Consider the following 27,478-nt stretch of genomic DNA (forward strand, 5'->3'; position numbering starts at 1 on the left):
TGCACAAAACTTTCAGAAATGATTTTTTTTTTGTTTTTTTTTTTTATCTTTATTTTACCAGGTAAAATGTTTGAGGACAGATAGAGTATCAGTTCTCATGTACAAACATGAAATTACTCACAAGTATGCATAGTTACATATTTATATTTATACATATTTATATTTATATAAACAGTGATTTAAAACTGGTAATAGGAGGGGTTTAGTTTGTGATATTACTCATTACTCTGACCTAAATGTACTGCTTTTGTACTGAAGTTTTTGTCCCAGTGGCAAGTGGGTCACAAATTGGCATCAGCACTTTACATATGACTGGGCAGTACTAGCAATTTATATTAAACCGCTTGTGTTGTTTATGTTTTTAAATCAATATTTATTCAGTTTGACCCAAAATGAGCCCATAAACTCACCAGGAAAGTGTTTACACAGGTCAAGACCGAGGGCCATTTTCTTATGACTTTTTGCAGCCACAAGTATTGCTCCCTGGTGGCTTTTAAAAAGAGTTCCAGTTATAATGTAGTTTAAAGTTGGTTTTACTTTTCAGAACCTGAAGCTGTACCTGTCTTTGATATATTTTATGACAGCTGGCTGAAGGACGAAAAACAGCACAAGCAAAAGTAGCCCACAGACTGTTTCACATGTTTTTACTGTCCCCTGGTGATGATAAACAGTTACAACATGTAGATAACGGTCTGCAAAGGTTTGTGTAGTCAGTCTGCATAGGACCAATGCACAACCATGCCAGTCTCTTCAGTAAATCACCTCCCGTGATAACCAAGCCATTAGAGCAGTCTGTTGTCTGAGCTTTTAGCTCAAAGGGATTACTTTTACATACACTGGCCTGGTGATTTAAAATTTTTGTCATGATTCAGTGATGACAATTGTAACGGTGTGTATAATCACTCTGGTCATTTTCTTGAAAAAGCTACTCCAGAGCAACAGGAGCTCTTTGTGTATAAAATCTGTGGAATGCCTCTTTAAAAATGTCACATGATGTTTTTGCAGAAATGAAGACAGGCAGACAGGATCTGAGCCCTTTGAATCCAGATTTATTGATACGGCTGTGCAGTCACAGAGCATGGTGGCACACACGGCCGCCTGGCCGGCATGGGACAGCAACACATACTCACATGTATGCACAAACACACACACACACACACACGCACACACACACGCACACACACACGCACACACACACACACACACACACACACACACACACACACACACACACACACACACACTCAGTTATTCTGTCTACAGGAATGTGGTAGAGGACAAGTAAGGCATTTTAGTAAGTTAGTTTGCCCAATTTAGCAATTTTTTTTGTTTCACTCATCCTTTTTGTCATAATTTGACCTTGATAATATGTATGCTTTTTATATAAGCAAACATATCAGAAGTATTGGCCTGGTGGGGCATTTAAAACACATTATAACAAATTAAAATTTAATTATTCACTTAGGTTTATACAGTCCACTGCATCACTTTTTGTTTCTCTACCATAGACACTTATCACACTCTCATCGACAGCGAAGATCACAGTGAGGAGATCAGAAAATGCACATTAAGTATTTTGGGGCAGTTTTTCTCTCTCTCTCTCTCTCTCTCTCTCTCGCTCTCTCACACACACACACACACACACACACACACACACACACACACACACACACACACACACACACACACACACACACACACACACACACACACACACACACACACTTTAACCTCAGTCACTTCAACAGTTTGAGATCAGTCATTATAGAGTGATTCAGACTAAACAAGGGGAGAAAGCATTAAACAAACAACAAATGATCAGTTTCATTGTAAACATTACAAAACACCATGTTTAGAAGTCTTTACATGTCATAAATACAGCTATGTTTCCTATTATGGTTGGTATAAATTCCTGTTACATATTCATACAGTAGGCTATCACAGTAGCAAGTGGAAGGTAGAGCAAGCTACAAGACTGTACATATGTCGGTCCCTTGGTACAGCAACTATAATCTGTTTTACCAAGTGTCAAACAGCCTGTTTTGAAGATGCAATAAGTTTTGTTTTCAATCTAATTTGGTGACATTGTTAGACATTTACAGTTATGAATCTCTTGAATTTTTCCGACTTCAAAGCTGGTGCAAGAAAACATAAAATCAACGCACGGAGGAGAAACAACGAGAAAATGTCCCTACATGTTAAAGACATACTTTTTGACAATCCATCCTCCAGGACAAAGAAGGAGCAAAACAGTACAATGAAACAACAGAGAGACAACAGACGTACGGCACAAAACAGCTAGAAAATAGACTTCTCTAAATAATAAAGAGAAAAAATATACCATTATACACACATTACTTCCGCAACATTAAACTGCTGACTTTACAGAAACAACAGTGTATTTTTAACTGCTTGAGTGTGTTGGAAGATATTAACTAGTTTGTTTGACTGTAACCGGATCAGCACAGATTGAAATGACATCCTACAGATGAAAGGTTTGAAAAGGGAAGTACAGATAGAGGCACACATTCAGTCAGCTGGTCTGCTAACCAATGACTGTAATTTTTTTTTTTTTTAGGCAAAAAGCAGCATGTGATTACATATATCCCACCAGAGAACTAATGTTCCTGTTACAGTGAAAAAATGAGATCTGCGTATTAAAACAAAGGGGGGAAAAAGTAATTACCCTTTTTTAACACATGATAATCTATATAGTATATATACCATACATAGAAGTATAGTATACTTACAACTTATCTTATAAGCCAACAATATACCAAGAATTTGACCTTGGCACTGTAAATTTTGGGATTTTCAAACTAAAAGAATGCAAGGGAAATAAAATAAAAGTGCACCAGTGTAGGGAAAGCATGTCCATCATACTGCAAATACTACCAAAATGCTTCTTTTCTTCCATTTACACATATTAAATATATAGTAAAAGCTGAGCCTACAGTGCCGTGGTTCAATGTTACATTTGCACAGTAAGCAATATTTGCATCATCTGTACACAAGATTACAAGCCTTAAAAACCTTGGCAACCAACCAAGAAGCGATACAGTGGGGACTCGTAGCCTCAGATGCATCAGGGAAGCTTGGTGGATTCAGCCTGCTAATAGGTGTACGAGCACACTGTAAACATCTACATTAAACACTACACCCACAACCTAGAAGGGGAAGCTGCTGTAACATAACTGCGCTGGGAAAGAAAAAAAAATTACATATAGAAGATTTTTCAGCAACAATGTTGACTTTTTGCTACAGCTTAAGTACACACAAGAAGGCATTGAGAAGAACACAAACATTGTGAAGATATCAGACACATCTAGGGAATGATTCATGTAGGACACGAAGAATGCAAATTGTTTTGTGAACAAAAAGTACATAAAGAGATTTTTAGCACTTACAAAAACTGAAATAGATTTGCGTGTGTGATATGTCTCAAATGTAAAAGCTGCATTCTAAAATTTTTAACTATTATTTGACATTACATCCAAAATTGTGATGGATTGCAGATAGATTTCTACTCCTTCTTCATACATATACAGACTATATACAGTAAAGAGGATGTACCTGACTGCAATTAGCACAAACATGTTAAAACGTCACAATGTCTGAGGAAAGCACTAAGAAAGTAAGCATGTTCAGAGGAAAATGAGCCACAACTGGTGATGAAGATTACACAAGCTCCCAAAGGAGGGAAGTGTGTTTTATATAAGAATAAAACAGTAGTGCTGTACACCTAGTGCACTGTACACATGTCAATATACTGTACACGCTATGTAGCAGTTGTAAGAGCCCCTCCCAGTGTGCATTTACTCTGCATTTCACACAACTCTGCATTTTTAGTTGTAATTGCAAGGATCAAAATATATTACTGTAACACAAAAAATTTTTCTATTCACCAGACTAATACATCCAATAAAGAGTGCTGCAGAGGGAAAGTGGGACTTGTACAATGGCTACATGTTTGTGGCTGAGTGAAACATACATACTTAGAGAAAATTAAAATAATGGCATACTAAAAAAAAGAAAAAGAAATCAAACACGCACACATTCTGTCAAAGGCTCCTTTTCACCTCCACTGCTCTCATTTTAAGGTCATTAAATCTTCTTCATCAGTAAGCAGGAAGGGAAGAATAATGCACATGGCTCTGCAAACAAGAGCCTGGGAGTAGAAATGTGGTAAAAGTAAAAGAAGAAAGGGTTGATTTTAATAAAGACAAAAGGAAGTGAAGGTGTCTGTTCCATGGTGTCCTGTAGAGGGCGACACAGTCTGGCTAATGAATCTCTAACATGAGTCTGAGTTCTCCCACACAGGTTTTAAAGCAGGTTTAAGTTGACAGCAACAGTGGAAACAGTGCAGCACTGATACTCCTCTGCTTACTTATTCCATCGCATCTGCTTGGGGGGAACAAGAAAGAAATATTAATAATTTAGGAGATTATATAACAACAAAGTGATCATCTATGAATTCTCGCAGGATGACCTATGAGTTATTTTATGATAATCATTTTTGTTTAATCTTCTGATCAAGTACCAAGAACTCTGCTGCTGTGCTTACCATGATTAATGAGTTGTCTTATTTAACATTTCAAAGGTGCGAGAGTGCTGTGAAAAAGTATTTGCCCCTGTGCTGATTTCTTATTTTTTGCATATTTCTCACACTTAAAAGTTTCAGATCATCAGACAAATTTTAATATTAGACAAAGATAACCCGCATAAATATAAAATGCATTTTTAAATCATGATTTCATTTATTAAGGGAAAAAAAGTTCTCCAAACCTACCTGGCCCTGTGTAAAAGAAGTAGTTGCCCCCACCTCCCACCCCCTGCTTAAATCATGAATAAACCATGATTAACCACATTTTTTGGAACGCTGAGTTCAATTTCACTAGCCACATCCAGGCCTGATTACTGCCAGACCTGCTGAATTAATAAATCACCTATGTAAATAGAACCTGTGTGACAAAGTAAAACAGGCTAAAAGATCTCAAAAACAATGTATCATGCCACAACCTAAAGAAAGTCAAGGACAGACGAGAAACAAAAGCACTGACATCTATCAGCGTGGAAAGGGTTACAAAGCCATTTCTAAGGCTTTGGGACTGAAATAATGATATTTCAACTTTATTTTCTATCAGTAGTTTCAGGCTGCAGGATTACACTCACCATCGACTGCTTTGTTTTTGTTTTCTTCACCCTCTGGAGACTCGACCCCTTCTGACAACTCTCCTGGAAAAAAAAAAAAAAAGATTGTGCGATTTATCATTCTGACATGAGTGACACATTTAAAAGTAGCAAACATGCAAAAGTCCAAATGAATCATCATGAAATACAGACCCACAGAATGGTCTTTGTTGGGGAAAGTTTTATTAAATTATGGTCGAAAGTTGCAACCTCCAAACAGCCTGAATGTTTCACTCAGTGTAAACATAATACTCTCCATGAAGAGATGGAACAAGCTGATTAAAAAAATTTGCACAACACTGTCAGAAATTTTTTTTTTTTAGCCTGTCATGTCTGGCATTTTTTGCAGTCGGAACGATAATCCGAATGCACTGATGTACCAAACATATTTGCTTTTACTGTCAGAAAATGTAAATACGATGGAGCAAGTGCTGGGAAAATTAAAAAGGGTAAATTGGATGCTCACAAGATAAAATATGACTAAAGGCATTCTGTACTTGCTCTCTTTTTGGAAAAACTGTGTAGGAAAAAGCATCCTTGTGTTTCCCATTTCTGTTTTAATACAATGATAAACAAACTGAATCTTGGAAATAGAGCTACAACAATTCATCAAACATATTAGCCAATGCAAGTGACACACATTTTCACAAATTAGATGGAAAAGTTAGGAAAGTTCTGCACAGCTTTTATCATCACTCAGGCACACAGAAATAGTTTGCATATCAGTGTACCATATGTACTGTACATGTACATGCTGTGGGATTACACAGTTAAAAGAAAGTACCGTTCTGCAGTGGGGGACTCTGGTGCGTGACACTCCCGGGCTGTGGTCCCTGCTCTGTCTTCCCTGTGTTACCATCTGGTGGTCTGATGACCTCTGCCGACTCGGGCGGCCCTTCCTCCAATTTGTCCTCCTTTGGTTTAGGCTGCTCAGATTCTGTTTGGACCTCCTGGGGCTCCATAGCCTCTTCCTCCTGGGCTCGCTCCTCTGCTTCCTTTTTAGCACGCTCCTCTGCTTCCTTTTTAGCTCTCTCCTCTGCTTCTGAGGTGACATGGAGCATAGGGGCAGTTTAGAAATGTTCATGACTCCTCATTTCTTACTTTAAATGAGGAAAAGCTGACAGAGTTCAGCGTGAGGATTAGCAAACAGTTTTTACACATCAAACAGTATCTGTTTCAAACAGACATCGCAATTCAGCTGGAGCTGTCCTTTATATGTAGGTCTAATATTGTTTTTTTAGTAAATTTTCTGGGGTGGTGGTGGTGCATGATCAGTTTGGACAAATCAGTTTTATTATGACCATTAATCATTACCTTTTCAGTAGATTTATTGGATTGGATGAACTGTACCTTTAGCAGCCTGGGATTTCCACCTCTCTCGATTTTGATAAACTTCTTCATTCCACAACGCTTTGAAGTTCTTCATGTCCACCGTCAGCAGAGAGCCTGGGCCTGATGAGCTGCTGTCAGAGCCCATGCTCTTGACACTGTGCCTTTTGCTTTCATCTGAACTAAGACTGTTCAGACTGGACATAAAAAAAGAAAGAAAAGGATAATGTAAACAAAGGGAGTGCATATACTGTATCATTGTGCATATATCTGCTAAAAAGACCCAATCCAGTTGCATGTCTGCTACTAGTGGTGGTTAACATAATGCAGGTTGATGCACTGAGTTGATGCACCAGGCCTGTTATGGGAAATATTTGTGAGTGGTTGATGATAACAGAAATCATTACCAAAGTGTAATTCCATAAGCCAACAGCCATAAAAGTAAACCGATTCCACCTTTATTCGCCCTACTTTATGGCACATTGCCTGAGTGGTGAAACACGGACTTGTAGTGTGTTCCTGACTTCTTGATCAACCTGTCTGTGATTCTGTGGTGGTGTACAGAAATTTAATTTGGCCAGCTGACAGCAGGAGGAGGTGCTACTGAAAAAGAACACCTCAAAGCAGCGTAACTTTCAAAGTGTAAGAAATGCACTGTGTGTGACCTAGTTCATTTATGGGATTGTGAAATTACTTCAGTTTGGTTAATTTTAATCTGCGTAAAATTATTTTTGAGCTAGATGGTACTTGTAAAATACTGCAATTGCATTTGTAAATCATGTCAGACTTTGAAAACTCTTCTTCAAAATAAAGTTGGGCATTTAGAAGGGCCTGATGACTGAATGAACAATGCCTCTGAGCTGCATTACAGGCACCAAAAGTCAGAGTTGCAGTATGACAGTGCTGTGAGACCCTTTTAATAGATTAATAAAGATATTGCAGTTTATTATGTAGGGTACCAGAGTGTCTCTTGGCTATTCCTGAGATTCTTTTAATAGTTGCAGAGACATTTCACTCAAAGCTGAAAATGTCAGTGATCTTGGTCCTAGAAAAATTCCACGAGATCTTAAAAGTCAGTAGAATTGAAGCTCTGGGGACCAAAAATGTCAGCCCAAAAAATTAGGGCAATCCATGGAATTCAGTTTCAACAAACAAACAAAAAAAACCTCCCAAAAACAAAAGACCGTAATTTCTCAGATTTGGCTATGTATAGAAAAAGCAAGAAAGAAGGAGAGGTGGATAATCATAGGCAGAGAGACAGATGTAGTTACAGGTGATTGAAAGCAGCTATAAACGGTGTGAAGAAACAGTCCAAGGAAAATCAAAAGCACCCAGGTGTGTACGTAGACAAAGAGAAAGCACAAGTGGCAACACTATCTGAGATTTCCACTCGGTTAGCTTCGACTGGAGGCCCACTGAGTGATGTTAATGACTGCTGTTGAGGAGAACAGGGAGGATGATATTGATGTGCAGGTGCAACAAAAGATGCAGCGCCAGACTCTCCCAAGTACTGCTTTATCTTGCAATGAGCCCACTTAACAAAACACGAAGTTTAAACAATTTACAGACTAAAGTTTTTTAATTATCTTTCTCTGTATAGTTTAAATATTACAAGCGCAAAGGCAAGCGGAATGTACTTTCTTATTTGGGTGCTTTGAAAGCCTTGCACATACCTGATTGAGTATGAGTCTGGAGGAAAAGTATTGAGCCAATTAATTAAGCCAGTGAAGGCAAAATTACTTCCTTTTGTATCTCGAGAGGCTTTTGTGTATGCCAATCCCACACCAAGGCTCATGCTCGATCACAGATAGTGAGGTGAACTTGACTAGCATCTCTAAAATGTCAATTTCAAGGTGTGTAGCTCTGCTTGATGAAAGGTGGAAACATTTCTACGCACAGAAATGGATTACTCATGGGAGACTCATCTGCTCTTCTCAATACTTCCATTAGCTATGCCGTTATTGCAGCAGAGCTAGTGAGGTGTAATCTTGTCACTGAGCAAGTAGTTTCTCAGAAAGGTATGGGAGGATAGAAAACAGTACATTTCTTATTCTTGATTAACGAGGCTGGTTGAATAAAATGTAATCTGATTTACATATAGTCACCCACTTCCATCTGCTCAGCTCTACGACGAAGCTGCACAGAAAAATCCAAACTTTTCATTCCTAAATGATCTTTCAGAGAAAGCACTACAGCTCACCTTGAGCGTCTGAAACCGGCCAAACCTGAATGGGAGGCTTCCTCAATGAGTGGCGTGACGATACGCTCCATCATGTCTGTGAGCACAGTGAAGGTTGGCACCACAATGTAGTCTATGAAACCTGGTGATGAAGACATTAGCAAAGATGTCAGAACCTCTCCAATATATTCATGTATTTCTATCCCCAGTTAATAAGGGTTCAATGCAGAATGGGAAGAAAAGCAGCCCAGAGCAAAAATATGTATGTAATGTGATAGTTAAGCAGGATTATATTATGTTAACCATTATAGAATAAAGACACATTAGACATTTAGAGTGGTTGCTTATAAGCCTTGCTTTCACTTTATCACTGGGTACAAAATATATCAATAAAACAAAGGCAACCAAAACAGGACAGTGCTTTGGTTTTCCCCAGCAGTTACCAGTAGCTTTTCCAAGCTAGCTGAATGGCTGAAGGGGAGAATTACTGGAGTAAATATAAAAAATACCCCTGTACTGCCCCCTTTAGCATAATAACTTCTACACTTTTAATCTTGTTCAGCAGACTATTAAATCAGTTAGTTAAAATGTTTGTTCAGGGTTCAGTGCAAAATTGCTTCAGTTGCAAGATGCAAAAAAAAAAAAAAAAAACTCGCTGAAGTGGGGTATCATGATATGCAGGTGGTGTATGTGAGGGTGGAGAAGCCTCTCACCAATTTGGGACTGTGCCACCATCGTGGACTTTCGGTCACAGAGTGGAGAGAACGGCAGGCCGAGCTCAGCTTCTTTGTCTCCCTGGAAACACAAGAAAGTCCTGAGTCAAAAAATCGAGTCTTTGATTTTTTTTTTTTTTTTTTTTTGGGCAAATACGACGCACCCTGCAGGCACGCACACACATCTCAGTATACACACTTACAACAAAGACACACTTACTACCGCACACCATATGCTCACACTTCTATCAACAGACCTTGGATTTGCTTGAGCCCCTCCCTTAGTGCTTCTGGGCCACAAATGTGTTTCATTTTCTCTTCTGTTTTGTCACAAACAGATGAGATGTGGTCTCGGGAGGCAATGTTCTTTGGAGAGGCTATTTATCGGCAATTCGTATCCCGAGAGACAAAAGCCTCATGAAAGCAGCTACAATAACAATAGCAGTGATAATGGGAACAATGTGGATTAATAATGGACGAGATTTAAGCTGTGCGGCACCATTTAAATGTCTGTTCTTCTTTATGAGATTTCCAATTAAGCCATTTATTACTTAGGGCCAAATGCATTGTCATGTTGTTATGTTGTATATTTCAGTCTTCCACAGTGCATGTCATTGCTTTTAAAAATACATTTGTGGGTATGACTGCATGTTTCTTTTGTTGGTAGCATTTTGCCAAAGCTTCATATTAAACTATTATTTACCAGTACTCTTAGTTCATTTTTTTTGTTACACTCCACAAGTGTTTGACTGAATCAAAAGAATAAATAGCTTTTGTTGACAAAAACTAACACAATCCTGACACCAGAGACAAAGATGAGCAATGACTAAAACCAAAAGACAAATAAACTATTTATCTTACTAAACGATTTCAAATCATGCGCTTCTTCTTTCAGCAAACGTGAGAAATCCTAAGATATTATTTCCCTCCAGACGCTGCAGCTGCACATTTTCACACAGCTGTAAAAGTACTGAAAAAGTGCAAAATGAAAATGTCTGACAGATCCTGAAAGTGCCTTGAGAAAAATTTAATTGAACATCTAAAAATTCAGGATAACTGGGCCATCTGCTCAAGATATTCACACAATATGACACTGCGGAAGAGCTACTAAATGCACCTTGGTGTGAAAACCATCAAAAGCATTTATAAGGTCTACATTTTATAGGTCTGGGGCGCTTAATAGCATCGTTTACTGGAAGATGCAAAAGGAGCAGTGTCTCCCTTCAACCTCATGTCCTTGTGAAGGCTCTTCTGGACTGTACAGTAGCGCATCAGAAAGGATCAATCTCCTGCCAGCAGTAAAAGCAGTTTAAGACCAACCTGAGGAAAGATAGTTTTTTTTTTTTTTTTATTCAGTGTGACTTCCCTTCTCACAGGATTTACTAAACTTTCATCTCCACAGTGCCTAAAACTCTTAAAACACAAAACTATAAATCTTACTTGCTAAAAATTATGGGAAAAAATATCATTTGGTCTGTATAACTTGCCTGAGAATTAGATTGTTGGGTGGGGTAAAAATAAGACACTGACAGTTACTGGTACATTCATGGCTACACTGTGAAGTTGCTGCTTGCTAATAATTCAGCATATTTAAAAGGTGCAAGTTTCTCAATATGTAATTTAAGGTATAAAATGAAACTCAAGCATGGATAGCCACATTTAATTACTGATCATGGTAATAATATATTTACTATTTATGGTCCTGAACCCCAGAATTTCAGGGAATCCCCCAAATGATCCCCCAAAGGTGATCCCCCAAAGGCGAGATTAGTTCTGAGGATGAGTACCTACTGTACTAAACTGCTAGTTGAGGATATATTTGAGATTGAGTAGAACATCTTTCAACATGTTACTGTGGTCCACTCACCTGTCTAAAGAACTCCTCCAGTAGGGAGGTGGTCCAGCGGTGGTGGAGGTCCCAGCTCTTGGCTGGGTGGCTGATGTCTGCTGTGTGCAGCAGCAGGGACAGGGCTTTGGGCTTGTCGATGCTAAGAAAGAGAGGACAGACACAGACTGTGTTCTTGGAAGGTTTGGTACATTGGCATTTTAAATAATGTGTTTTATAATGAATAACTCTAGTCAGTGTTTTGTTTTGTTTTGTTTTTTAATGAAAAAAGATGGTAAATCTAATGTTGATGGAAAAAGAAAAATCACCATTTGTGATGTAGCTAATTGATTTTGGAGGTACCAAGATAAATTGTATTAATCAAGATAATTTTGTGTTTCACCCTTTAAAAGATACATCTTAGTCAGATACACTTTATCAGCCAAGTTCAGAGCCAGCTTCAGGTTTGGCCACAAACCTGGCAAAAAAAATGCTGTTACAAAGCCATTGCAGATTAATCTTGGACAAGATTAATGAAAGACACCAGAAAGGATACAAGAAAATGCCAAAAGCAGTAAGTATTCCTGGCACAGCTGTACATGAGCCTATACCTGTCCACAAGTGAGCCTGTGCAAGAAATACAACATTAAAAAGTCTACATGACAGAATAGATTTTTATTGCCTTTGTAGTCCGCTGTATGCAGTACTGCACATTCATTGGCTTGAGTGTGATTTTTTTGTCCCCCATCACAGAAAAGATAAAAAAAAAAAAAAAATCTATGCCAACATGCTAGCAAGACTTGAATTGTTTTCACTTTGTGAGTCTTTGTGTGTGTGTGTGTAATCATAGCATAATGTGGCCCCAGAGAAACCAACGGTAGCAAGAACTACCACAAAGGTGGCCGTGAGGATTTTTTTTATACATTTATACATTATGACTGCCTTTTATATAAACATAGAATATTTGCTCGATGTGATAACACAGCTGGTATTGTTTGCACCTGTGTTTATGTGTGTAATCATGGCATAATGTGGTCCTGGACATAACAAATGTACAGTAGCATGATCTACCACAAAGGCAGTTTTGAGCACATAGTTTGAGTTTTTATGTCTGTCTGTTTCTGGGCAGAATATGTCATCACGATCAGTATCACAAATGTGGGAATATGCCGCCCCAAAGATTTACAGATGTGGGGGGTAAAATTTGAGCGAACTCACATTCAAGAAACCAGCTTGAGATGATTTGAGCTTTATGACATTGCACGTTATCCTGCTGGAAGTTGATTTCACTCAAAGGCATGTAAATCAATTTTTAACTTTTATGTAATGTGTTTCTTCTGGATTCTGGATTCAGCAGGGGATCAAATAATTATTTCCCCCACTGCATGAAAATCTCATGGTAAATGGACTGATGCATGAACAGACTGACACAGAGCCATACAGCAATAGGCAGGCACATGAAAAAGCACACGTGCATAATAATACACAGATAGGAGAGGTTAAACAGAGGTGAAAATGACTGGCTCACATTTTTCCCTCATTCCATTTGTGGCAGATTGGGTCTTAAAGTGCACTCTAAACAGAACTGCAGCAGTCTGGTTTGAATTACTTCACATTAGAGTCTATTCAGCATCGCAGCTCCCTACAGACTGCAATCTCGTATTTAGGGCCACATGTATGTGTGTGCGTGAGCACCCAATACTCTCGCTTGATGATTACCTTGAAGTCAGCACTTTTCAAGTTACAGTCACAAATACAGGGAACATAGTATTGTTGATTTCAGCATATATTTTTTAGGAAGCCACTTATCTACATATCAGTGCCTTCTGAGTAGTTTTCAGATAAGTGCTCGGCATTACCACGGTGAAAAGAATACCCTGAAGGTCAACATGTTTCTTGTCAGTGAAGCAGCTGCATCAGCAGTGATGACTCATCACATCAGATGATAGTTTGCTTGATAGCCTTTTTTATTTCTACATGCACGCTGCAGTTCTGCATCTAAAAGTACAACAGTTATAAGTCACTGTGAAGTTGTGTAAAGGTGCTTAAAGTGCTTAAAGACACGCATACCATAGATGTAATAAGACTAAGACTAAGACTGAGAGCAACATGGATCTGGCAAACTGGGCCTTCACCATCATTGATCGAATTTTTTCCACTATGAGATTGGGGAAAGGGGAGCCTGCGTGTCCGAGTGGAACAGACCCGGTTGGATACGTCATTGATTCTTGGAGCTCGTGGAGACCTGTGTGCTTCTCGGCCCTTGAGGTCGAAGACGTGGAAGACGCCTATATATTCGGCCTTTTGGTAGCGGTATCTTTTCTGTTTGGGCTCGGAGGATACCTGATTTACCGGGAAATCAAGAAAATCTGGGCGGCAGTTCGACATCTGCAGAGGCTGCCGACCCAGGTGGACAGGCTGACCAGAACCGTACAGACTCAGACTCAAAGCCTGGTGGACCTGAGCCGTAAATTTGACGGGCTCGCAGGCGAGAGGGGTTAGATCTGGAGATAAGGTTCGGTTCTGCACAGTGAGGACGGTAACTATTGAATTTGGAATATTGGATTACTGAATGGTTCCCAGTGAGACTGAAGGCTGTTGGGAAAAAACAAGCAGCCTGTTCCAAAACAACATCTGCATTATCAGGATTCGGCTCCCCTGCCGGCCTTGGCTGGCAACCATATCTCTCCAGGAATATGTGTGACAGTTGCTCTTCCCCCCCCACTCCGCTTTGTGATTTGTGAAGCTGGATCTGGTGTACCACGGCTGCTGATGAAATTCCATCACTATCAGCGAACTGTTTTGGCTAGGAGCCGGTATCTGGCTCCACAATGCCCCCACCCTCTCGTCTCCGTCTGCATCCCCTCCTGACCTGACCTCACCTACCGCTGCTATTCTGGCTTTAAATGTGCAAATATGCTTTGCTAAGGTGGTTTTTTTGGACCCTGGTATGGTGCTCTTTTCGAGCACTGTACCAGATGACTTTTTTTTTAACCTAACTACCCCATGATGTGTGTTGTTTTCATTTTCGGGGAACTGTAAAGGTAGCGCTGCAAGTCGGCTGCATAACCTCAGGACACCTGTCCCCCCGTGTTGTGTCTGTGTTTGTTGTATTCTTGGATGGGTGCTTTGTTAATTGCAATTTCCAATGTGTGAACCTGTTCACCCACATGGCAATAAAACCTTCATTCATTCATTCATTCATTCATTCATTCATTCATTCATTCATTCATTCATTCATTCATTCATTCATGTACTTAAAATGTTTAAAAATACCAACAGGGAACTGTGTAAAACTTGTAAATGAACCACTCACTCCAATTTAGTTTTGTCATGGTCCTGGGCCATCTGCCCAGCATTTTGTGTTTAGTTCTGTTTTCCCATGAGTTTTGTTATTTTTCAGTTGTTCTGATACGTGTGTTCCCTTCGTCCCTGTTTCCCCTGCTCCATGGTCTTGTCTGTTTTGTCATGATGTCTGAACCCTGACCTCCTGTGTTTTCATGTTGAGTTTATTCCTAGTGTTGTGACTAGTCTGCGTCTCTGCCCCGTGTCTGTGTGCCAGTCCCCCGTTTGTAGTCTGCGTGCACCTTGGTTAGTCACTTCCTGTATTATTTTGGCAGTCTTGTGTTCCCTGTGCTTTGTGTTTAGTTTTGCTTCCCCTGTTATTAATTTCATTTGCTTCACCTGTTGCTCCCTGCTGTTTCCTCTTGCCCTGATTACCTGCTGTGTATTTAAGCCCTCAGTTTGCCTCTGTTCTTTGTCGTGTTGTCGTCTTGCCTCCATCGTGCGTGTGATCCATTTCTTGCAGTTTAGTTCTGGCTTCAGCCCAGTTTTATCACCTTTCTGTTAATAAAACCACTAAATTCATCACCCCCGAGTCCTGCGTTTTGGGGTCTCCCTGCTTCAGCCACACGGCTCGACATGACAAGTTTTGGCAAAGCAGGACATAATCTGTTTTTTAAATAGATTCAACTTGTAGCAAGCCATCCTCCCTCTAAGATAATTTTGAAAACAATATGAAAGACCACCTCAGCATAAATTACTTTCCATATCTCTTCACATTTTTTATGTGTGGGTCTTTTATTCAAAAAAAAAAATTCTGCACTGGTGAACTGCAACCCGATATTGACTGTCAGAGGTGCAGAATACAAGTGTCCAAAACCCCCCTACTACAACATCTGCATAATATCTGACTGAGCCTAAATGAGAACAGAGCAGGTAAATATCTGCCAAATTCTGAGAGAGCCAACAGGTGTCACGTGTCCTGCCTCTTGCACAGTCCACCCAAGTATCTGCCTTTGCCTTAAGTGAACACAGTATTTGCAGTAGTTAGAATGCATCTTAAGTGCACAGTCTTGCTGGAAAAAGGGCAACCCCTGACATTTCCGTACTTAATTCTCCAGATATTTTTGAGAGTTAAAAATCTAAAAAGTCACAGTCTTTCCAAGGTAACTTGCTAGCAGTGGCCCCAGTTTGGCTCCTGCTTCGCCTCATTAATGCTGCATCACATCTGTTACCACTTGGTGCTGTTTATATGGGTTCGACATAAATAAAAAATACACAATAGATCGCATGATAGCAATACATTATTTGTATTTGGTATTATTTTGATGCCTGTCTTAGGTTTGGGGAGTATATTTATGAAAGTTTATCCCATGAGGTATCTTGTTTTAATTTTACTCTTTACTTCATTTTCCATTTTTTACCATGAGTATTCCATTCTGGGATGAAACTATGCACTATTAATTTTCCTTTTTATATTTAACTCTATTAATATGGTAGCTTCCCAAATTAATAGTTTTTAGGATGTACAGTAACTGTTCATTTGCTGCAATATCTACTATGCTGGGGAACATTATCGTGCTGGTCAGGCATCTTCCATCAGGGAGTGTATAACAATGTTTAGGTGGCTGGTACATGTCAGAGTAACATCCAGCTGAATGTCAGGATCCAAAGTTTCCAAGCTGCAGTGAGATAAAAAGTGTTATTCTGTGTTGTGTCTGGGTGATGCTATGATGATTTGTCATGCCTGTGATTCAATTCTTGTCTAAATTGTTTAAGAGAGTAAAAAGTTCAAAGGTTCTATTTTTTTTTCTTTCTCCATTTTTGATTTTACTCAAACCTCTTGTATGTGTTTGCTGCCGTGCAGAAGACTTCTGATATTCTTAACCAAAGTATAACACTCAGTGGCTATTAGTGACTGTAAGGTGTGAGGGAGTATTTATGTTAAAGAATACAAGCAGTGGAACAATATATCTGTCAAAAGTAGTGTTATTTATTGTTTTTCTGTGAAAAGCAAATGTTTTCTACTCACTCATCAGTAGTAGCAAAACTACAGCATGCCAACAAACCTGCCAGCAATTTCTAGCAGCTCCTGTTTTTGTTTTTTTTTTAACCCATGGTGTATAAATAATTTTCACCCTGCCAAATCTTGTGTGACTACACCGTAACTCTGCTGCAGACATCCAGCACAGAGAAACAAGCTGTGTCTGTGCCTGAGAGGCTCCATGGTAATTCTCTGCTGAATACCTGCACTGTGCAATGTACGACATTTGGTACTATTTGGCAGCAAAACACTCAGTAAATTTCTGTTTTTTTATGTTGAGTAAACAACACCTGAGCAGCAAAAATCCTCCCATGTTTTTCCTTCCAGAGGTCCACTCGATATAAAACATGGCTGTTTATTGTGTTTCTCTCTGAGTACCTCCTTCAGGGCAGGATTAATTAGGTTGTAAATGGCAGGTGGTTAGTAAAGAGTGGCTGATAGCAGGGATAATGGGTATATAAATTGCAGGGGCAGGGGCACAGATAAACTGTAATGAAGGAAACTGCGACTGACCCCTCTGGTTGTTGTAGGAAGTTCTTCATGGCTTTGACTTGCTGGAAGTGGCAGGACATGTCTGTGGCCAGCACCATTTCTACCACTAAAGCCCGCAGCTCTCTAGATGAAAAAAGAAGAGAAAAACACGAGTCATGTGCAGCATAACTAAAAGTCAAACCTGCAGGTAATATAAGCTGACTTATTTCTTAAGTTTGCTTAATTAGATGAAAGCGGTTTTTGAGAACTATTTTTATCTGATTTGACAGTAGCCTATGCTGTATTTAATCAGATTTGAGCTGTCCAGTTCCATTTCTATAAAGTTGTTGAGCCTTGAAGGTAATCCAGCTTTGCTGATTTTGAGGCTGTGTTTCTACTGAGTATAAGTAGTCTGGAAAAACAGGAGCTCAATTTACTTTGAATAGGTGTTCACTGTGAGACTGTTCTGTGTGTGCTCTGCTTGGTTTTAACCACGCTTAATCTATCTGTTCTCATGTGATATATTTACATCTGACTTTTAATCCCCTTTGCTGTCACTCACCTATCTCATCCTACATCCTGTCTATTGTTCTAGGTCTGTGTCACTGACCTCCAGTCATCCTTAGAGAGGTTGTAGAGGATGTTCATTTCATCGTCGTCCTGCAGCAGGCGATAGGCTGCGCTGACGTGATGACTCTCCAACACTGAGCGGTCATTATACAGGATAGCTGCATCTGACCTGTCAGTCCAAGAGAAAGCAAACCAACTGCTCTTTTCTTGGTCTATTATGGGGGAAAACACATAAATATAGAACCTACAGATGGTACTACCACCTTACTTTCTCAGAATAATGTGTCCCTTTATGGCAGCAGAAATGTAGGAACACTTTGCAAATGCTAGTCAGTGTCAAAGATCCAAATTTGTTGTCTTCTTGAGTTTGATTTAGTTGCTTATTTTCCTTCACTTTAGTTCACCAACTATAGCTTGATGTCACTGTAAAGGGTGCTCTGCTCAAAACACTGTGTATGCAACAAAGCTATTGCTGTACTCTGGCAACTAAGATCAGACACATTTTTCTGAAAGACATACACTTTCTGTTGCAAATGCATCTGACATGGTCCTGCTGAACTCTTGCATCCCAAATATAACAGTAGTTCATGATGATTTTTTGAGCATTTTTTTAGGAACAAAAACAAAGAACAAGCAACAAAAAAACTGTAATTTACTGAAACCTGTATCAAAGGTAGCATTAAAAAAAAAAAAAAGTTTATAGAGTCCTTAAAACTCATAAATCAAAACACAAGTTCATACATTCTGAAAAATAAGAAGGCACTGTTGATCAAAATAAATATTAAACTTTCTTATAACAATAAATTAACTGTTTGAACCCGAATGGTCCCATGGCAGCAAAACAAGCCCAAATACCTTGCTTGACAGTTGGTATGAGGTGTTGGTGCTGATATGCATGTGCATTACATCTGTCCACAGGACATTATTCCAGAAATATTTTGGCTTATGGAACTTTACAAATCTAAGTTTTCTCCTGGCAAACCTTCCTGCAATCTTTTTCTAACTGTACTGTCATTAACTTCAACATTATGTCTAACCTAAGCCTGTGGACTCTGAGATATAGCTCTTGGGTTTTTTACAATTTCTCTGAGCGTTGCACAGTCTGACCTTGGGGTGAATTTATTGGGCTCTCCAGTCCTCAGAAGATTGTGGCATTGTGTCTACATACTCCTGAATGCTCCAGACTAATAAATTGCCAAAACTTTTGCCTTTATACAGGTGCTCGCACTTGCTCAAATGCAGCACTCGTCTGCTATGTACCCTCTTAATTCCTATGGAAGCTGTAATGGTGTACTTAGTTTTTCACAGGATTGCATAGAAGCCTGTGAAAACTTTCTTTTTCAGATGACTGCAAATGTTTTTCTCAGGTTGACAAGAAAGAAAAAATTCTGAGCAATTCTTAGTTTTAGAGAACTGACTTTTTTTCAAGGCCATGGGTTTTGGAGTTCATCTGGACTCCTGACTGGCTCCAGTGTTATTACTGCACTGCAGGCGATCCCAGTATGACTGTAAAGCCCCCTTGCTGTAAATGAAAACATTGACTGGGCGAATCAGTGCCATGCATTTTTGATTTAATGATCCATTACCTTGTCTGAATGTGGAAGTTGTTTGTGGTCCCCGTGTGCTCGTAGTCATGCACTGCCGCAGCAAAGATCATGGCAAAGATCTCAAGCTCAGTCAACCAATGCTGGATGGAAATAAGAGGAAAAGAAGAGGAGGAGGTAGGGAGGGAGGTAAGAGGAGGGGTGAGGAAGCAAATGATGATGATGATGAGGAGGAGGAGGAGGAGGAGGAGGAGGAGGAGGATAATAATAAGAGGCTCGTATATAAGGGGGAACAGTGTTCAGGAGAGGAGGTAAGAAGATGGAAAAGAGGCATTGACAGGAAAGAAGGAGAGGAAAGTAATGAAAAGAAGAGGAAAGAATGGACAAAAATTAGAGAAGCAAGATGAGAAGCCAGTGAATTGAAAAAAGGGTGATGCAGAGAATAGTACATCAAGCCATAAAGATGTAGAAGCGAAAAGTGATATAAAAGATCCAAAGAAGTATGCGGCATGAGAAATACATCAGCGTCAGGCATGAAAGGAAAAAAAAATGGGGAGAAGGAGATGGAGGAAAAGGTTAGAAAAGCAAAAAAGTACCTTCAGATAAGACGAGCTCTATTGAACATCACATTTTAAACTGTCACTTCATCATTTCTCCTTTCTCTTTCTATGTGATCATCTGTCAGTCTGCTTTGTCCCAAATATGTTACCAAATATTACAAAATACGAGTCTATCGTTAAGTTTATTATGAGTTTATGCTGTCACAAGACTACACATCAGACTTTCCTATGTAGGTTTTTGGGTCAGGTTGTAGCCGTTTTATGTGTCATTCATGACTATAAGGATAAGTAGCAGCACACGGTTACAGGACTAGTTTTCCTGGGTGAGATGTCAGCAAGGAAGATCAATACCAGCTCTTCAATAAACAATTATTACATTTTAATTACTGGTATATCTGTTGATTTCATTTCATAGTGTCATCTATAAAATCCAAAATCTACTCTGTAATCAGCGTCTACTCACACAAGTGAGTGGGCATTTTTGCAGCGCATGCATCTGAGTGCCCTCACATACACAGAGTGGGGATTTAGCTTGGGAAGCCCAATCGATATTGGTGACTAATCAACCGCGGGGGGTGGAGGAGTCATTAAAAACAGGGTGGGTACACGATGGCTGATCCACCACTCAGTGTATTTCCTCATGGGTTTGCTTTATGAATGACCTGTTGATTGTTGATTTAATGGAGTCTGGAGGGCCTGCAAAATGATAGATGTTGTTTTCCTGCTCTCCAAGGAGCCTGTGGTTCTAGCAGTAATGTGGTTTGACTCCGCAAGGCACGGCCCAGAGAAACACACCATGTCAACAGCTGTCGCAACCACCTTATTAAGGTGATTAAATAAAAACACTGGAAGTGGGGGCGGCTGGCTGGGGACTTTGAACCCAGGCTAGCATTTTTTTCTTCTTTTTTTTGGAATAAATGCTGCATCAGAAATGCACTAAAGTCAACCCAGTGCAAAGAAGTGAAATATAGGTCACCTGATAGAAAAAGAGCATAACCAGCAGAATCTATAGAGCAGCAGTGATACACCCAGAAAAAAAAAAAAGGTAAGAGGAAATATTTGACTTTAAAAAGGTGAGACAGTGAGCGTTATTATGCATTACATGTAACACATTCTCTTAGATGTTTTCAAGCTTCCTGGAATTAAGGGGTGACTTCCTTTGAGTGTTATTTTTTCTTAACATAAAAAGATGGCTCATGGATTCTTCAGGATAAAAAAAAAAAGCCATATTTAGAAGCTGCATGCCAGGCAAAGCTGCAATTAGGCTGGCATACGTCAGCTGACAGAGATGTTCTGAAAACCATGTGGATAAAATCCCCTCAAATTCACAGACTAAGCTTCAATCCAGTGAGCTTTCTTTCTTGGACCTAAACCAAGATGTTCAACGGTTTTTAGTCTTTTTTTTTAAGCAGGTTAGTCTATTAGACATTAGTAAGTCAGATAACATTATGTTACCTAAATTGTCCATGTCGTACTCACCACCATGCCAGTCTTGAGTAGCAAGTAATGCACGGTCTGTGTGACATCAGCAGCATGAATCAGGTTGTGGTAGGGGTTTTTATGTTTGCTGTATCCAACCTCGAGGGCCTCGACAAATGACACCACCGCAGAGATCGGGATCTAACATCAGACAAAGCAACAAGAAAAAGTAAACAGGAAAATGTTCTGTCTGGTGACTTAAATAATGTGCACACAGCATCTGAAATTACTGTTCTAATGAAATGTGAATCATTTAAGCTACTGCAGACTACAATTACATATTATATCAGCTTCACTGACCATGTCATTTACCCTGAGATGATGTTGCTTCAAATAGTGTCCTCACCTCTAAGACACTGTGGAAAATTAGCTCCACTATTATCAGTCGAATTGAAATATGGCCAGCCTCTTTCATAAAATGGTTTAAATACAGGAACATAATCTCATTCTAAGATCCAGAAGAGAGTGTGCTCACTTCCATCAAATCAGGAATAGTGAAGGTTCTTATACATACTGAATAGGTTTTTTTTCTTTTAATGGTAGAGACCAAAGCTGGCTATACATGATATCCTTGGGGATTTACCTTGAAACGACTAATGAGGTCATATCTTGTGAGCAGCTCATAGAATATGAATTTGAGTGCGTGGTCTCCACTGGCCTCATTCAGCGCAAAGACATCAAATGACCACTTGTCAACATTCTGTGTGGAGGAGAAACATTAAAATAATCACACTGTCCTTGTCAATCAACATATTCAACCTCTACCAACACAAGAAAAAAACATGCAAGACAAAAAGTGGTGCTGAAAGTCTATTTCATATCAGTAAGTCACAGTATATAGTCTAGATTTTCACATATGTGTGTGCACCAAGTAACTTTTCCTTACGTGTATGTTTCTTTTTGAATGTGAGTGCACACGTTAATACCTTAAGTACAGATATGACAGAAGCAGGGTAGCTAAGTCCCACCATATTGGAGGTACGCCGGTACATCCTGTTTGAATGAGATAAAAACATCAAATGAAGAGCACTGCTGAGTGCAAACAGCAGAGGTTACTACACCAGCCCCAAACCACAGCCTGCTACTTTCCCTAACGCTTCGAATAAACACTACTCCCTATGAAGCAATGTTAGAAAGGTTAAGTTGAGAAAAGGTAAACGTTTGGCAAGGTTGTCATTTTTTCCCATGCAAAAGCTTTATCCTCGCATATGAGGATAAAATATAGTTTAACTAAATCATAAACTGCAACACAAGCTGTGTAATTCCCCATGAGACCAACAAGTCATTAGATTCAGTTGGATGGCTACAAAATTGGTGTCTGGTGCTCAGCACCTCACAATTTAGTGGAATAAGGTAAGATATGCTATACCTTCAAATTTAGTATCACAATAGTTTTGATAAATGCCACTATATAACCAAGCTGCATATTTAATGGGAGAAGGCAGATATCTATACAGATAGTGGACAGCTCAGAGTGCACCACACTGTTCCACATTTTTACTTTAATCCTCCATTTTCCAATATGTCTTCATTGTAAAACAGATTAAAAAAGATTACAGCTCACATGTTTGAGGCTTACTGATTTAAATAAATGCATGTTGCATGTTACCACATGATAAAGCACAGCCTTGAGCTCTTTGGAATTCTCTGAAAGATTGTGCTTAGTGAGGCTTGCCAAGGCCCCCATGATGTATTGTCGACTCAGGTGAGTGAGTCGCTGTTCTGAGGATGCACACTAGGAGATTGAAATTTTAACCAAGGACTGCTGCTTTAAATTTTGAATTATGTCCCCTTTCTCTGAGCTGCCAATAACTTTCATTCAGTTTGGTGCATGAATGTTCAGATAAAGCAGACTTAAGTGAGAACTTCATTTTCTATCAGTGATAAAATACCATAGACTTAATACACTGTAAGACAGTACCAATCAAAAGTTTGGGCACTGCTGTAAGCCTAAGTATTTATTAAGTATTTATTGAAGCAGTAATAGCTGTAAGTGCAGAAACACTTCAAAACAGACAACCCTCCTCCTGCAGTTTTAACTTATCTATTCTAAGAACCTCTCGTCAGACAAACATAGGGATCCTTATACCTGCCAAAAACCCCTTGGTGAAAGTATTCTGCTTAACCTGCCACACCACCACCTCTCACAGTTTATACAGACTTTTTTGCTTTTTAGAGACCTCATAGTCTTCATCTGAACTAGAGTAAAAAGACCTGTTGTCCAAGTCTCTTGTCATGGTTTGAAACTCTAAAGATTGTAAACAGTGACCAGAGGAGAGATGCTAGTTCCCTTTCAGACCACTTGAATTACAAAATGCTGAAAGATTAACATTGATCTTCTTGTCCAACATGTTGCCAACCCCCAGCTTTAATAACTACTCTTAAATTATATAGAAAGAAAGAACGATGTATTATTGCGTGTTAGTGTTTATGATATAGACGCCTTATTGACTTACAATGTTTTTATTATTACTCTGAAAGACATATGTCACATGGAAGTTAAACATCGACACCAATAATCTATCTTGACAAAAACAAAAGCAGACACACTGTGCAGTGCAACAAGTTTCAAGCCTGTGCATAATCCAATTCTGAAATATTTCTTTTGAAATTACACTAATCTTCAAACTTTAAAACAACTTTAGAACACTGCGCTTTTCAAAATGTTCAGGAGCGCTGTCCATTTGTTATGCAAGGTCAAACTCAAGTTGATGATTGAACTGCTTCAAGTCGTGACACTGATTTGGATGCACCAATAATAGATTGGCAAGGGGGAAAATAAAGGTTGATAGGCCATGAATTATTTAGAACAGATGGCTGCTGGCTGTGGAAGCGTTGTTGTTCATCACACACAAATTATACCTCTCAACAAATATTCCAGCCTGAACGGCATGGACAATGCTGCGGAAGCGAGGTTTTTCCTCATTGCGTCTCAGCATCAAGCCCATCTGTCTGGTAAAGGTTGAGGCCAGCCAGTCTCGCACTTCCGAAGGCACCGACTCTGATTGAATGTCGCTGAGCTCATCTTCTGTGTCCACCAAGCGCCTGGAAGAAAAGACATTATTATTATTATTATTATTATTATTATTATAAGTGCAAGACAGGAACAAAAGAGAAAAATGCTTAGACTAAAGCAAAATCTATATTATTTATTGCACATCTACTTTCACAAAGGATAAAACTCAAATCCCAATGCTGTCCATCAAGTAATATAGCCTCTTATATAAGATCAAAACATCCTAGGCCACTTGAAACACCAGGATGCAAAATACCAATCCAATTTAGTGATATAATTCTCCACAGCTACCCTCTTGTGTTGACATGTATGATGGATCAAGAGTAAAGCCTGCAAACCCTCTAAACCAAATATATGCTCGTATGGCACAGAAAGAGACAGAGAGAGAGAAAGCATTCACATCACACTGATAATCATGGTGCTACATGGATTCTGCACTGGATAGTTCATCATCCTCCATCCTGGAGTGGTGCTACCATCGCTGACCCTAATCTGGCTGGATCTAGATGATGAGAGGTTTTCATAATTCCATAAGCCTCGCCATCTCTCAGATTTTAGACCTTCATTGGACTACTGGAATATATCGACCTAGTATGTTTTCTAACAGTAACCAAGTTTTAATGATAATTTGCCATGACATCACCTCTTATAAAAAGTATATACCCTGTGCTCGTGTCTGTCACAGAAAATGTCAGTGGTAAGAGAAATGCATGTATTTATAAATTAATGAATTATAAATAAAATAAGTAACATCACACTATGAACACCATCACAAGTCCATCTCCAAAAATGTTTTTCATGTAAAAGTACATTTTTAAATGCACTTAAACCTGCATTAACTTTTTCCCCCACCACTGGTCATTTAAGGTAATATTAGCAAACTTGTATTTTTGTCTACCTGATATTTATGGTTGGCATGTTAGTGGTCTCTGTCAACTTCTGAGAAAAAGATCTGGCTACCACTTCAAAGTGTGAAATGTAAAAATATTGATTATGTAAAATGTCTCCAGTCTATACTATTATATTATTGGATCATTATTATTGATCCCTTACCCCCAATCCTATACTGACTGAATATTTAATTCTTGGCAGGATCACTTCAAAGGAACAGACACATAAAATTTCCATGGTAAAAAAATTAGAGAAAGTACATACTGCAATCTTGTAAAGGGTGTATACTACATAATGCCTTTCTCTTTATATAATCTATAACAATAAGCGAGATATAATACATATAATGCAAGGTATTCAAATCATATTATAGTCATGCATGTACAGGAATATTACTACATAATACACCAGACAGATGCCCGGACGGATAGACAGACAGCTAGACATATGAATAATGTCTTGAAAACATCTATGAAATGTAAAGAACGCATATGCCAAATTTCATGGCTCAGCTCCTTGTGGTTTTGGAGTCTATAGACTGGAAAGGTAAAACCTCATGCACAGATGCCTGGATGGATGGATGGATGGATGGATGGATGGATGGATCAATGGATGGATGGACATATAAATATTGTGTTCCACATCACTGAAGAGCAAAGAACAAATACGCCAAATTTCATGGATTTTGAAGTCTATATACCGAAAGGTAAAAGACAGATGGATGGACAGATGGATGGACAGTATGACGACAACATCATCATTTATTTTGCACATGAGGATAAAAAAATTTTTTTGAATTGGAATCAGCCAAGAAGCTTGCAATCAGTGCATCATTACTCACATCCCTCTCCTGTTAAAACCTTTGTATTAGGGAGAAAGTGGTAAAGAGAAATTTACATCTGTGTGCAAATAGCTTTACTTTCTTTGGTGTGACAAAAGTAGAGGGCCTGTTGCACTGGTCATTAATTAACTAGCTAACTATTATTAATTAACCACAGTAGTGATATTTTAATGGTGCATTCAGCTGAGGTGGCGCAAACATTAACAATTTATCTATGTTTGAGCCACACATTTTATAAACTTTATTTGTAATAAAGTCAGTTATAGCCTCAGAACTGATTTTCAGAATTTTGCAGTTGTCTCCAAACATTTACTACTTAGAATTTATTTCAGTGTTCTGCATTATAACACAGCAGCATTATCAAATTGTTAATATGCCACAAGTGAAAAGAGGAAAGGCGAGAAGGGGGATGCACTACAGAGACGTGTTTTTTATGGTAATACAGATGTTGAGAGACATAGATGTCATAACCATGATGATGTATTGTAATGCTAGAAGTTTTAGACTTTTATGACTACTATGGCTAAGGTTACACCACTGAAACAATTGTTGCTGTGTAGCATGAGCACACTATCAGAAAACCTTTATCAGCCAGCCCAGCAAGCTGTGTCAATGCTGCTCTGGTTGCACACATTTTCTGGTTTAGGAGGAAATCACTCTGGCTTCTTGATATTTCTTTAACCCAATGACATTTGTCTGTGGTGGCACTAAGCCCAGGATGCATTGATGCATCCTTGCAAAACTGCACTGGTGAAATCTTGTTTTGGTGTTACATTTGTGCACAGGGAAGCAAGCACTGTTATAATAATGATCATATCCCTATATAAGAAAATGCCCCTGAAAAAGTGTGTAGGTGTGATAGATAGCTTTTAGTTTTTCCTTCTTTTAGGTAGCTGGCTTGTAGGTTCTTTTTTAGATTGCCAGCAGGGAAGGAGATTTAGAATATGGTAACATACAGCCAGCAGGAGGGTAGGGCTGATGCTAGATTGAATCAGCTGGAGAGATGATCTACTGTGATTAGTTGTTGTGTTGTAAGGCAATGTGGGGGCTGCTTTGCTGAGATTAGTTATTACACTGTTATCTGTATCTAACTTGCTTGTCAGACCATGTAGCAGAGGGTAGAAAATGAAAAATATTTCAAATTTTGGTCTTTAAACTCTATTTACAGTCAAAAAAATCATTTAAAATGATGATATATGAATTATTCTATAATCTCTACTCTTGGACTAATCCAAAATTATTCAAGTCAGTTTCCACTATAATTATAGTCATCTCTTTATCAAATTCTGGCTGCAGTTAGAGCTGCAGCGTTGTTCTCCATAAATAAGCCATTTCAAAGCAGCTTCCAATAAGCTAACATTTTCTTACCTTGTTTCCTCGATGTAAACAGATTCCAGCACAGACGCCGCATACTCGAGGTTTTTCTTGAGGTCGGTGAGGGAAGCCTCTCCTCTCTCCAGTTGCTTCACCAGACATCGTAATCTAAAACAGAGATCCAAAAGTCATTTAACAAATGGGATTACACCCATGACATATGACATGAT

At 39.0% G+C, this 27,478-nt stretch overlaps 1 protein-coding gene across 1 annotated transcript; it reads right to left on the minus strand.

The window, feature by feature from the left end:
- Positions 1-1,038: 1,038 nt before the first annotated feature.
- Positions 1,039-27,410, minus strand: pde1cb (phosphodiesterase 1C, calmodulin-dependent b). Its single transcript, XM_030751212.1, has 15 exons — positions 27,303-27,410; positions 24,049-24,231; positions 22,113-22,179; positions 21,770-21,886; positions 21,187-21,327; positions 19,190-19,290; positions 17,644-17,772; positions 17,076-17,177; positions 11,279-11,399; positions 9,412-9,493; positions 8,720-8,840; positions 6,541-6,716; positions 5,975-6,232; positions 5,173-5,235; positions 1,039-4,401 (listed from the first exon to the last, which is right to left on the minus strand). The coding sequence occupies exons 2-15, from the start codon at positions 24,132-24,134 to the stop codon at positions 4,388-4,390; spliced, it is 1,578 nt and encodes a 525-aa protein (XP_030607072.1). The 5' UTR covers positions 24,135-24,231; positions 27,303-27,410; the 3' UTR covers positions 1,039-4,387.
- Positions 27,411-27,478: the final 68 nt, after the last annotated feature.

This window comes from Archocentrus centrarchus, chromosome 17 (genome assembly GCF_007364275.1).
Source record: "Archocentrus centrarchus isolate MPI-CPG fArcCen1 chromosome 17, fArcCen1, whole genome shotgun sequence".
Lineage (NCBI taxonomy): Eukaryota > Metazoa > Chordata > Actinopteri > Cichliformes > Cichlidae > Archocentrus > Archocentrus centrarchus.

What these genes read in the sequence shown, in the direction of transcription:
- pde1cb (XM_030751212.1), bottom strand. Translation starts at nt 24,134, where the DNA reads ATGGGCTTGATGCTGAGACGCAATGAGGAAAAACCTCGCTTCCGCAGC. An exon ending in GGTGGCACAGTCCCAAATTG is followed by an intron (nt 8,841 to 9,411) that starts GTGAGAGGCTTC and finishes CTTCATCACCAG; the next exon opens with GTTTCATAGACTACATTGTG. An exon ending in GCCGGTTTCAGACGCTCAAG is followed by an intron (nt 6,717 to 8,719) that starts GTGAGCTGTAGT and finishes TTTTATGTCCAG; the next exon opens with TCTGAACAGTCTTAGTTCAG.